The sequence below is a fragment of the Bos javanicus genome, chromosome 9 (genome assembly GCF_032452875.1).
Source record: "Bos javanicus breed banteng chromosome 9, ARS-OSU_banteng_1.0, whole genome shotgun sequence".
Lineage (NCBI taxonomy): Eukaryota > Metazoa > Chordata > Mammalia > Artiodactyla > Bovidae > Bos > Bos javanicus.
Genome location: NC_083876.1, coordinates 44,702,290 through 44,714,830, shown reverse-complemented (window position 1 = coordinate 44,714,830; position 12,541 = coordinate 44,702,290). Strand labels below are relative to the sequence as shown.

General features: G+C 42.9%; 1 protein-coding gene across 1 annotated transcript in view; it reads right to left on the bottom strand.

Annotated features, from left to right (window-relative positions):
* Positions 1-12,541, bottom strand: part of PREP (prolyl endopeptidase) — a 132,570-nt gene that overhangs the window by 15,068 nt on the left and 104,961 nt on the right. The window contains exons 11-12 of the mRNA XM_061427708.1: positions 2,673-2,809; positions 1,529-1,623 (exon numbers count right to left, since the gene is read on the bottom strand). Of these exons, the coding sequence (XP_061283692.1) occupies positions 1,529-1,623; positions 2,673-2,809 (232 nt within the window). The remainder of the gene's footprint in view (positions 1-1,528; positions 1,624-2,672; positions 2,810-12,541) is intronic.

The following is a 12,541-nucleotide window of genomic DNA, read 5'->3' as shown; positions in this document are numbered from 1 at the left end:
AGTGTCAGGAGTCCATGCAGGTAGATGTTTAAGTGTGTACATGAAAAGTTTTAAAGCAGAAAATCGGGTGAATCAAGGGCTCCAGACTTAGCATATTGGTTTGGGATATAAATCAAACATATGGTACATTGAGATTTTATTTTTATTCTCCTTTTCTTAGTCATCACAGTTTCACAGTATGATTTTAGTGTAATTAAACTCTAATATCAGGTCCAAGTCAAACTTATACAATAAATTCTATGCTGTTTCAAATACAATGACAATCAATAAAGCCTTCAGGGATGACACCTGGCAGCAGTTGGCCCACCTGCTGGGGGCCCATGTGTTCACTGGGTACATTCACTCTTGCTAAGATGCTCAAATAGTTTGCTGTCTAACATTGATGCTTGGGGGTGCGCACTGAAGACCTAGTGGTCAGTTCTGGGCCTTTCCTGCCTCCTGACACCTAATAGTTACTTAGGAAGAATTCTCTTTACAGATCTACCCTCATCTTTGTTGATCTGATTTGATGCAGCACACCAGAGCCTCTGGCCTCAGGAGGCAGAGAAGAACAGTGGGTTTATGGATCTGAAGGGTGGTCTTGGATGTTCTTCCTGTGGAAGAAGGGTCCCCTTGCCTGGTGCTGCCCCATCAAGCCCAGGCACTGGGGTCCGCCCTCAGGCCTGCAGACTGTCTTTTACATGATGGCTGATGTCGAGAGGGGAGTGAAGGTGCCTCCCCCAAACACAGGCATCAGGTAAGGGAAGAGCATCTTCTGCAAGTTATTGATTTGTCTATACATTTCAGATACACACAAGCCTGGGAGACAGGGCATGCTCCATATAGAGAGAAAAGGAAAAGACAGGGCTTTAAAAATAAAGACTGCCATAATGTTTTTAATTTCCTCAAGCAACTAGAATACATGCTTCAGGAGGCCAGAGACTGAGTCATTAAAACCAGAAAAGAATTAACAACTGCGCTGAGTTGAGTTTAATAAAAACTGCACATGATAGAGTCCCAGCAGTGATGCTAGGGGGGATGCTATCTGTTAGCAGTGTTGGGAACTTGGAGAAAACAAGCAAAAGATGCCCAAACGGACTAGGAAAGCTCTATTTTAGAGAGATCTTTTCTCTTAAGAGAAAATAACCTGGTTTTGCAGTCTGTTTTAAGAGAGCATGGCTTTCACTGTTTAGCATTATCTGGCTAACAGAGGACACAATAAATACCAAAAGTTATCCCCCAGACTCACTTCTGACAGTGATAGATAAAAATGTACCCCATATATTGCTAAAAAAATTGATTATGGTATGAAGGGGATGCTTCTGAAAAATATGTACTTCATTAAAATAGACTGCAAAGGAAAATGTGAAAAGCCTGAGCTGTTAATTTAAACAGACACTGAAACTACAGTTTCAATTTAGAAAGGGGGGGGTACTGCCAGCAGTGTGTCTGGAAGCATCCTTATTTTTCATCTGTCTTGTCTCTTCTGCTCCTAACCCCTCAGCTCAGACTGCGCCATATTTGTGTTTCTGCAGAGAACACGCCTCACCTTTATGCCACGTCTCTCCGTATTCGCCACCTCCTCTGATGTTGGCCACTGCAAGGACACCACCCATGTGTCTCACGAAGATGAGCCTGGACACACTGCGAGACAGTAAAAGGGTTAACTGCCACGAAGTGCCCGGCGAGGATCCCACTGGCTGCCTCCACCACACACGCACCCCTGAAGACACTCCACACATGGTATCATCTGAACGGGAGCCTAGTGCGTACATATTTCACTTAAGTCATGTAAAACTTCTGACTGATTAACTGCAAAGCTCAGACATTTTCACGAGCATTCAGTATACCTCACTTTGAACAACTGTCTTGGCAAACAAAACGCTGCCAAGCCACCTGACACAGCCCTCGTGTGAGCACCCAGTACTCGCTCCTGCTACACCATTTTTTTCCAGTATCTTTCTCCAAATTAAGTTGGAAAAAAGAAAGCTCTTTCTGAAGTATGAATTTTACACGGGTTTCTCAGAGATTTACATGTTAAACTAGGCATGAGAGAGATAGAAGAGATCAAGGACACAGACCAGAAAATAAGAATGGAGTGCCCAGGGCTGGAGGATGTTTTCCAGAAACAAACAGAAGAAACTATAGCACAAAGCTTCTTTACAAAATTTAGATTTTATGTTTTTCTCCTTCTCTTTCCACTGACCCTAACTGTATTAGTACTGAGATTATTTCTCTGCTTGCTGTAACTGAAATTAGTTTTTCTTTGAAACTATTTCTGAAATTTATCATTCTTTCTTTCAGTAACTGGGGAAATGACAGGCTTCGGCAGCCGGAGGCTCTGGATGGTCTGGGTGCTAACTTTCTGGATGCTCAAGATCACAGGAAGGAGAGCTGAGGTAGGTGATCAGACCAGACACTCATGTGGTCTTTCCTTCAACATTTTTCCTACACCTTGGATGGTCTCTGCTGAAACTACCAGCATATCCACTGGCTCAGAAAACAAAACGTGTAAGTACATTTCCTTACTCATCTCAACTCCCAACACAGAATGGGCCTAATACACACAATGAACAAAGACAAGATTTGTGGGGACCAAGGGAAGGGGGTTCAGGTGCAGACACAGTCTAGACCAGCCTCTGGCTTCTCCTACTGTTTGCAGAAGATCAGATACACAGAGGTGCCACGCTTACCTGTAGTTGGGAGTGATAGATATGTTGAAGCCACCGTAGCCGTATAGGAAAGCAGGGTGAGAACCATCCAATTTTATGCCCTTTTTATGCACAATGAACATTGGAATCTTTGTACCATCCTTGCTAGGGTAGAAAATCTAGAACAAAAGAAAGCAGAGTAGTTAGATTTCACATTCCTGAGTAAGCACTTGAATACTTTTACATGGGAAAAGTAGGTAGTAAATTCTTTAAGACACAGAGTGGCACAGTGAAAATCCAGTACCACTAAAGGGCTAGGTGATGACAAATCTATTTCAGTTTTTATGGAGACAGTGTGGAGTAGTGAACTCAGGCAGACTTGACTTTGAATTCTTATTCACTATCAAAAGCTAGGTGACCCCAGGCAAGTTGTCTGTTCTCAGCCTTATTTCTTTATCCCTAAAATGTGGCTGTTATGCCCACCTCTTAGGGTCTCCACGAGGCCCAACTAATAGAAGAGGCGTTCAGTTCTCTGCTCGTGAGCATCCCCCCCAGCGCTGGAAAGTCAGATTTGGCTCTTCTGCCAAACAGTCCAATTGAGGAAGACAATTTCTCTAGGAGAGACAGTTTATATTCAGCCTCCTCTTTAAATGTTAAGACACTCAACTCTTCTTCATTTTTCTATGTTCAACTACTAAATAAATGTTAGCAACAACAAAATGCGTGTGAGCTTTATAGAGTAGATGAGGAACAACACAGAAATCCTATTGTTTTGATTAAACAATGACACTTTCTCCAGTATTGATAATGAAGGCTCATCAAACCTTCTTGAATCTGGACATACTCAGGCAAGTTCAGTTAACATTTCTAGATTCATTACATTTTGGGTAAAAGGAATAAGAGAAAAAGGTTAGCAAGAGAACGTGAAATGCTATTCAAACAGTAAGACACAAAGACACATATGTCTGCAGTCACTGTAACTTGGAGCCATAGTCTATCCAAAGCTTTAAGGTAGTGGTTCTACTGTAGAAAGGTGCCACAAAGTCTTTGGAAACAAACAGTGAGGGGTGGGCAGGGGAGAGGGGGAAGTCGAGGCAGATTTGGAGAGAGGCACTACAGGGTCACAATTAATGCTTGCAAGTCTGGTTGGTTGTTTAGAACCTGCCAAGAAATAGTATAACAAGCATTTGCTTCTGACTTTGGAGAGAAATACTGAGAGAATACGTAAATTTGGTCATTAAGGAATCATGGAGAAAACACTGCAGAGTTCAAAATCATTCAACAGGACAGAGTCTTATGTAAAGTTACTGAGTGCCAGTCAGCAGCCCCTAATAGAAAGTACCTGTGTGGGCAGGACAAGTAAATGCAGCGGCAGAGGAACAAGGGATGGACTGGGGTAACGCTCTAACACACAGGGCCCTCGATCAGGAGTAAACTAACCACAGAGGCAGCCGCATCGGGGAGGAACGGTCTCACGTGATTCTACCTTAACGAATACGGCTGCCTCCCAACTTCCCACCTACCCTCCAACCCCAGCCCCGCACCTATTCCCTCTTTGGTCCAACTGAGCTCTCTTCAGGCCGCAGCCCCTCCGCACCAGTCAGCTGGACTGGTGCACCTCTGTCCCCACTAAGCTCTCAGACCCTTCTCTTTGCTACCACCTGGAGGAGGATTTCCAGTGCCTGAACTGGTCTGTTTCCAGGACAAAGGAACACAATCCAAAGCACAAAGGCTCCCTTATGCCTGTAGCTGCAAAGAATATACCCAAGCTTTAAGCTGCTGTGGTTCACATGTTAAAATAACAACATTGTAAACACTGTCCCAAAGTGAAAGAGCACTTCGAGGATGGTTACAACAATATCATCTTCAAGACAACTCCTTAAAAGAAGGTTAGTTCAGACTGGAACATACACACTTAATATATATGTATATAGGTTTTTTCAAATTTCTCTATATAGACACAGAGCAGTATTTTATGCCATTTCCATCTATGGAATCTATGGAATGGCAAGTGATTCCTCCTGAAGCCACTTCATTCAAAACTTTTCTTTCAGAGGCTTTGTGGGTATTTGTAGATCTGCTCAGTAATGAGGAGAAGCTCCTCATTTCCTTGTTCTTTCCAAACCCAGCCCAATCAAAAAGTGCCACCTCAGAATCTACACTCATGGTTCTTGAACTTTATTGGTTAGACCTAAGCATCTGGTGGCTCAGATGGTAGAGTGTCTGCCTACAATGTGGGAGACCCAGGTTTGATCCCTGAGTCGGGAAGATCCCCTGGAGAAGGAAATGGCAACCCACTCCAGTATTCTTGCTTGGAAAATCCCATGGATGGAGGATCCTGGTAGGCTACAGTTCATGGGGTCGCAAAGAGTTGGACACGACTGAGCGACTTCAATCACTCAAGCATCTGGCATAAACATGTTAAAAATGCTGTTTCCTAGGCATCATTCCCAGGAATTCAGACCCCACGGTGTGGGGTGGATGCCCAAATCTGCAGATTTAGCACATCTGCTGGCTCTCCTGATGCAGGTGGATCTAGGCTCAAAAAACTAGTCACACTGTTGACTTGTATCATCCCCTCTAGCCTCCTCAGTTACATCAACCACAACGAGGTATTTTCCCACAGTCCTTGACAATTCAATCTGAGACTTTACTTCTCTTGGCCCAGTTCCCCTGTGATTTTCTTTAGTGACTAGTGATTTTCTTTCAGTGACTGGTGCGCCTGTCCTGCCTGGATGCCTTATAGGCTTGATCTCTGCTGCCACCACACCCTATCCACTTGTTCTTTCAAATACCTGCTGCATGTCCATTATGTGCCCAGCACTGTGCTGAGACATACAGATGAATACGACCTGGTTAATTCCTTCTGTCATGGACTTAACATCTCCAGAGTCAAGTCGACAGGTACTGCAAACACCCATCCCTTGGCCCTGAGAACCTGGAGTGCTTCTGAAAGGAACTCATTTCCCCCGTGACTGCAACTTGTTCTTGTTCTACCTTCTCTTCCTTACTCCTGAGGTATCTGCCTTTCTTCTTTCCTTTTAAAAAAAACTTCCATTACGAAACTCAAACAGGGGCTCTATATCAACCTAGAGGGGTGGGAAGGGGAGGGAGATGGGAAGGAGGTTCAAAAGGGAGGGGCTATATATATATACCCATACCTGTGGCTGATTCATGTTGAGGTTTGACAGAAAACAACCATATTCTGCAAAGCAATTATCCTTCAATTAAAAAAAAAAAAAAACTTTCATTACAACATTTAGTCCCTTATACCTCTCTGGCTCTGTCAGCCTGCCTTGGGTTTTCTTGCCCAGCTTGTGACCCTTAGGGTGACCCTTGTCACCCTTAAAGTATCACTAATGCCTGAAATCCTCTAATTCTAACCTAACCAACTGGGTTCCTTTTCCTCCTCTGGGCTGCTGGGCACTCAGGAAGTGCCAATTCACTTAATTACAGATTAATAATAGTTGAACTCATGGGCTCTGACCTTATGCCTTTTCTTCTTTCCACATAAATGAATTACTTGTGTTTTTTTCTTGACTTGTCCTTGCTATATCGTTCCCAAATGTCTTTCTTACACTTTTTTCTAATCAATTCCAGAGTAGCTGTTTCCAGTGTTTTCCATTTTCCTCCATTCCAAGCACCACCCATTTGCATCTGCTGCTCTTTGGATCTGGCTTTGCCTATCTTCATGGGAGTCATCTGCTGGAATTCTTGAAAAACCTTCTGCCACCTTCATGCACCCTCTGAACCCCAGAAGAGTTCACTACTACTGCACTTTTCTGATCACCACAAATTTTTCTTTTTGTATTGTCTCCTTTTCCTTGGCATACAAACAAATTCAAATTTCTTCTGTCCTATAAAACAACAACAAAGCCCCAAGTCTTTTGCACCACCCTGTCTGCCCCCCAAGCTAAATTTCTATCTCCTGCTTCCTTCTGGATCAAATATATCCATGGTAACCTACACCCACAGCTCATACCTGCCTGCCTCCTTCAGGACTGTCCCCACCACTGCCCTTTCAAAGGGCATCAGTGAATGTTTCTGCCTTTGCCTCTCCATCCGTACCTCCACCCTAGTGGTGTAGATCCTTCTGAACGTTTTCACATGCTTATAGAGACGTATCTATTTACACATATTCACATACACAGGTTATTATTAAATGGTGGTACATAATAAAATCAGGTGAATGTTGGGATAAAACTTATTCTGATTCTTCCTAGTCAGCTATATATTATGGAATTATTTCCAGGTTAAGATCAGATCAGATCAGTCGCTCACTCGTGTCCCACTCTTTGCGACCCCATGAATCGCAGCACGCCAGGCCTCCCTGTCCATCACCAACGCCCCGAGTTCACTGAGACTCATGTCCATCGAGTCAGCGATGCCATCCAGCCATCTCATCCTCTGTCGTCCCCTTCTCCTCTTGCCCCCAATCCCTCCCAGCATCAGAGTCTTTTCCAATGAGTCAACTCTTCACATGAGGTGGCCAAAGTACTGGAGTTTCAGCTTTAGCATCATTCCTTCCAAAGAAATCCCAGGGCTGATCTCCTTGCAGTCCAAGGGACTCTCAAGAGTCTTCTCCAACACCCCAGTTCAAAAGCATCCATACATGACCACAGGAAAAACCACAGCCTTGACTAGACGAACCTTTGTTGGCAAAGTAATGTCTCTGCTTTAAGATACTACTACTACTACTAAGTCGCTTCAGTCGTGTCTGACTCTTCGAGACCCCATGGAATGCAGCCTACCAGGCTCCTCTGTCCATGGGATTCTCCAGGCAAGAGTAATGGACTGGGCTGCCATTTCCTTGTAAGATAGACTTAAAACTTCACTAAAAAAAAACTTCATTGTATTCAACCATTTAACAAGCTTATTTAACCATTTTACTCACTAAAAGCTATTCAGACTATTTTTTTTTCTGTTGTTAGCAATGATGGAATAAATCCCTTTTACATAAAAGGGATTATATACTCATATTATGACTTCTGTAGGATATATTCTTAGACATGAGATTGCTAGATCAAAGTGTACATGCATTAAAAAATTTAACAGAGAAATTAGAGTCAAGGTGGCAGAATAGGAAGATGTGGAGTTCGCCTCTCCCAAAAGTACATCAAGAATACATCTACAAATGAGACAGTTCTCACAGAGCACCTGCTGAACACTAGCAGAGGACCTCAGATAGCTAAAAGGACAAGAAAAATTCCTGCACAACCAGGTAGGATGAAAGAAAGAAAAAAAGGGAGTGAGACAGACCCTGCACCCCTGGATGGGGAACTGGAGGAGAGGAGAGGTTCCCACACTCAGAGAAGCCTCCTCACCAGCGGGGAGACCAGCTGGGACACACAGGGAGCTTTGGAGGAGAGCGCAGCAACTGGTCAGTGGCAGGGAGAACAGAGTAAGACCCCCACGGGTGGTCTGTGCCATACAGATGGCTGAAAAAGCACATGAAAAGATGCTCAACATCATGAATTACTAGAGAAATGCAAATGAAAACTACAATAAGGTATTGCCTCACAGCAGTCAGAATGGCCATGTCAACAAAATCTATAAACAATGAATGCTAGAGAGGGTATAGAGAAAGGGAACCTCCTGCACTGATGGTGGGAATGTAAATTGGTACAGTCACCATGGAGAACAGTATGGAGGTTTCCTAAGAAACTAAAAACAGAACTACCATATGATCCAGCAATCCCACTCCTGGGCATCTGTCTGGAGAAAACAAGAATTCAAAAAGAAGGTGCACTCCAATATTCACTGCACCGCTATTTCCAATAGCGAAACATGAAAATAACCAAAATGTCCATCAAAAGAGGAATGAATAAAGAAGACATGGTACATAAACACAACGGAATACTACTCAGCCATAAAACAGAATGAAAAGCCATTTGCAGCAACATGGATGACCCTAGAGACTGTCATACTGAATGAAGCTGCAGCAGCAGCAGCAGTAGCAGCAGCAGAGACTGTCATACTGAGTGAAGTAAGTCAGAGAAAGACAAATATTGTATGATGCTGCTTATATGTGGAATCTAAAAAAAAAAAAAGAGAGAGACAAATAGACTCATTTACAGATTAGAAGTAGTTATAGATGTGGAAAACAATCTTCTGATTACCAGAGGGAAAAAGGGCGAAGGGATAACTTGGGAGACTGGGACTGACATATACATACACTATATATAAAATAGATAACTAATAAGGACCTACTCTGCTTCTACTTAATACTCTGTAATGACTTATATGACCCAAAGAGTGGCTGCATGTATATGTATAACTGATTCATTGTGCCATACAGCAGGAAGAAACACAACATTGTAAATCAACTATATTCCAATTTAAAAAAACTCAATAGATTCTGGCAACTAATTCTCTAAAGCTGGTGTGTCAGCTTAAGCTCCTAATGACAGTGTCAATTTCTTATTAGTAGTTGATGTTAAGATGGATTTTAATTTTTGTTGGCCTAGTAGGCAAACATTATCCTATCATTGTTTTAAGATTCAGTTTTTAAATTAGCAAACATTTTCGTCTGTTTATTGGTCATTTTATATCTCTTCCTCAGAGAACAAAGTATGCCTACCCTTTTAGTGTGCTTTCTTTTCTGATCAATTAACAGACACTCTTCTTACATTAAGGGTATTTACCTTTTTTCCTGCCATATATTTTGTTTGTATTTCCTCTCACTCTATAGCTGGTTTTTAAAGTTTCTTTGTGGTATCTTGAATATAGACAGATAGCACATGTATAGATAGGACTCCATCATCCCAACTATATTTTCATTGTGAATTTTCTACATTTATAGTTATAATCCAAATGAAGTTTGTTTTTACATATAGTCTGGTATCTAACTACTTTTCCCCAAATAGTCAACTATTATACACCATTTAATAAAGAGTAGTTCTTTTTCCCATTGTTTAGAAATGCCATGTTCAAATTGGGATCTTCCCAGGCCTTATCCGTTTTGATTCCTATCTGGCAACTACTTCTTTGGCTTCCTGTGTGGAGTATCTAATTCTTTTTCAACCTTTCTAACTGATCCATTACTAGCTCTTCTTCCTGCTGCCAAATGCTACTGTTTTGCACTTTTCTATATGTGGTGTTCTTTTCTCTCTGCAAACCCCCCACTTGCCATCTCAGAGAGCTCCAGTAAACTGCTGTGCTAGGGACCTCCACCTCCCCATCTGCAGGTCCCCGTGATCAGAAAGGCCCTCAGGGTGCGCCCCGCTGAGGGCTGAGACCTCACGTGGCCTCGGCCTGTCTACGTCTCCGAGGCCACGTGCTCTAGGTGTAGCTTGTTCAGGTGCCTCTTCAGGGCTCTCTCATTTCAGCTGGGAGCAGCCGTCTCTTCATTCACTGTCTCCTCAGCCACCCGACTGCCAGCTCTCAGAATCACAATCTTGTACCAAGAACCCCACACCCAGGCAGGCACTCAGTCCTTTCTCTTCTCAGGTCCCTCCTCGCCATGGTGACCCTGCTCAGAACCTCTGCCACACTAGCCTCAAACCCACCTGGTATTCCTGGCTCCTCTCACTAGCTACAGTGAAGCTATGGTAGGAGCAGTACAAACCTCGAACTACTATTAGTAACATACAACGACCATACTGCACTTTATATATTTATGTGCTACAAAAGCCATTAGCGCTTGATGAGGAGGCAACTGCTGAAGCTTGAACCCATAGGCTATTTTTGGTAGTTTATTGCTGCAACAACACCCAGGTTCAAGCTAAAAAGCAAAGAGACTTACTTTTTCCCCTCATAACTGTAACCAAATGAGAGCAAGCTGACAACCCACATCCATTCTTTCTGTCCACTGTGGGCACAGCCCTTTGATGGAATGCCAAAGCCATAAAGGAACCCTTAACGGATAGGACAACAAAGTGCTCACAGAGGATCCAGCAGACATCCACTTGAGTAACAGAAAAGGTCTGTCTGTCATCCAGGGCCCACAGCTCATCACGTGACGGGTCTTCCCTGTTCCCGTCAGCAGCAGAGCAAATGGTTCATGCGACAGATCCAGTTCAACCAGGAGCCTGTGACACCAACGTTAGCACCAGGGTCTTTCCCCTGGCACACCTGTCCACCTTTACAGACACTAGCACCACTGAAGAATCTAAGAATGTCTTTGGAAGCACCCATGAGACCACTAAGAGGGACTAGGCATTTTGATACACAACCTTCATCAGGGACCCCACAGATGAAAAAGAAACATCATGACAGCAGTTTAAAGCCACAGTTCTAGACATTAGTAAGCCGACCAAAGATTGATCAGACACTGACTTTAGAAAGCTTCCTTCCTAAATTCTGAGTTCCTCTCCTTTAAAATTTATATACTTCATTTTGGAGACTCTCACAGCAACATAATGGTGTTAGTCTACATTTGAAACCAAGAACATGTGCACAACCGAGCAATAAGGAATCACATTCTCTGGGAAGTCCAAGCTATTTCTTGATAGAGGACAGAGATGGGTATTTTCAAGTAGTCACAACACTGTGCTGCCTGGGAAAGAAAATTGGTGTCAGCTTTTTCTCAGCCCTGGGTGATCAAGGTGATCACCCCAAATTCTGGGGATTCAAACTGTTTCAGATACAAGGAGAGACTGTCATTCTGGGACCTCATCTAGTGGGACACCCTATCTTATTTTACAAAGGACAAACCCAAGATCCATCAAGTACCAGCCAAGGTAACACTGCCAGTTTATGTAAAATTACCACCAAGTCCCTGGTCCAGAGTTTCTTCTACTCTGTTACAAAGTAATTCACTTCAAGCTATTACTTCATTGTAAGTAATTACCCCCAATTTTGCAACTATTAGAAACTTTGTCATAGATTCTTCCCACCCCCAGGACAATGATTATTAGACTCTAGGGAATCCAATGGAGAAGGCAATGGCACCCCACTCCAGTACTCTTGCCTGGAAAGTCCCATGGATGGAGGAGCCTGGTAGGCTGCAGTCCATGGGTCGCTAGGAGTCGGACACGACTGAGCGACTTCACTTTCACTTTTCACTTTCATGCATTGGAGAAGGAAATGGCAACCCACTCCAGTGTTCTTGCCTGGAGAATCCCAGGGACAGGGGAGCCTGGTGGGCTGCCATCTCTGGGGTCGCATAGAGTCGGACATGACTAAAGCGACTTAGCAGCAGCAGCAGGGAATCCAAGGGACAAATATTCTGGCAAAGGTATTGTGCTTTCTATTGCTTTTTTGTTTTTGTTACCCTCTTGAAAAGGAGACTCACTGAAGCATGTCAAAAGCCTTATTCCAGTTATAGGGGTTATTGTTTATTATGTCTGTTTTAAGCAGAATAAGTCTGCTTGGAAAGATGATCCTTCTCAAAACAATCATCAGTGTACAACCTTGAGGACAGATTATTTACACAATAATATAAATCTCACTATGTCTACTAAAAAACTCAGTTTCAATAGTAAAAGGCAAATTCACTTCAGAAAGGAAACAATGCTTGAGAGAACCATAAGAAAACCCTACTGCTAAGTAATCAATTTAAAGCAGCTTCTAATTTTGCATATTAAAAACCATTATTCTAGGGAATGATTGTTTAACAGAGAGCTCACAGATCTTGAGCTGAATCTTTTAAATTAAAAAACTCTTGAGGAAAAGAGAGGAAATGTCAGAAATGACCCATCTCTACTGTCAGAGTGACTGGGCAGAGGCATTGCCAGATAGAAGGTGGTTTTACCCTGGACCACAGGTGCCTTCACACATGGATCTGGTTTCATATAATAGATAAATAGAAACATCTTCCTTTAAAGGAAAAGGAGGAGCAAGTGAACATAACAAATGAAGGGAACATTACTGTTCTTCAAGAGAATGAAAAGATCAGCTCTCTGTGCTGAAATGATTACTTTTCTGGAGATAATACAGTTAGTAATAAGATCAGTTTTACTAACATATTC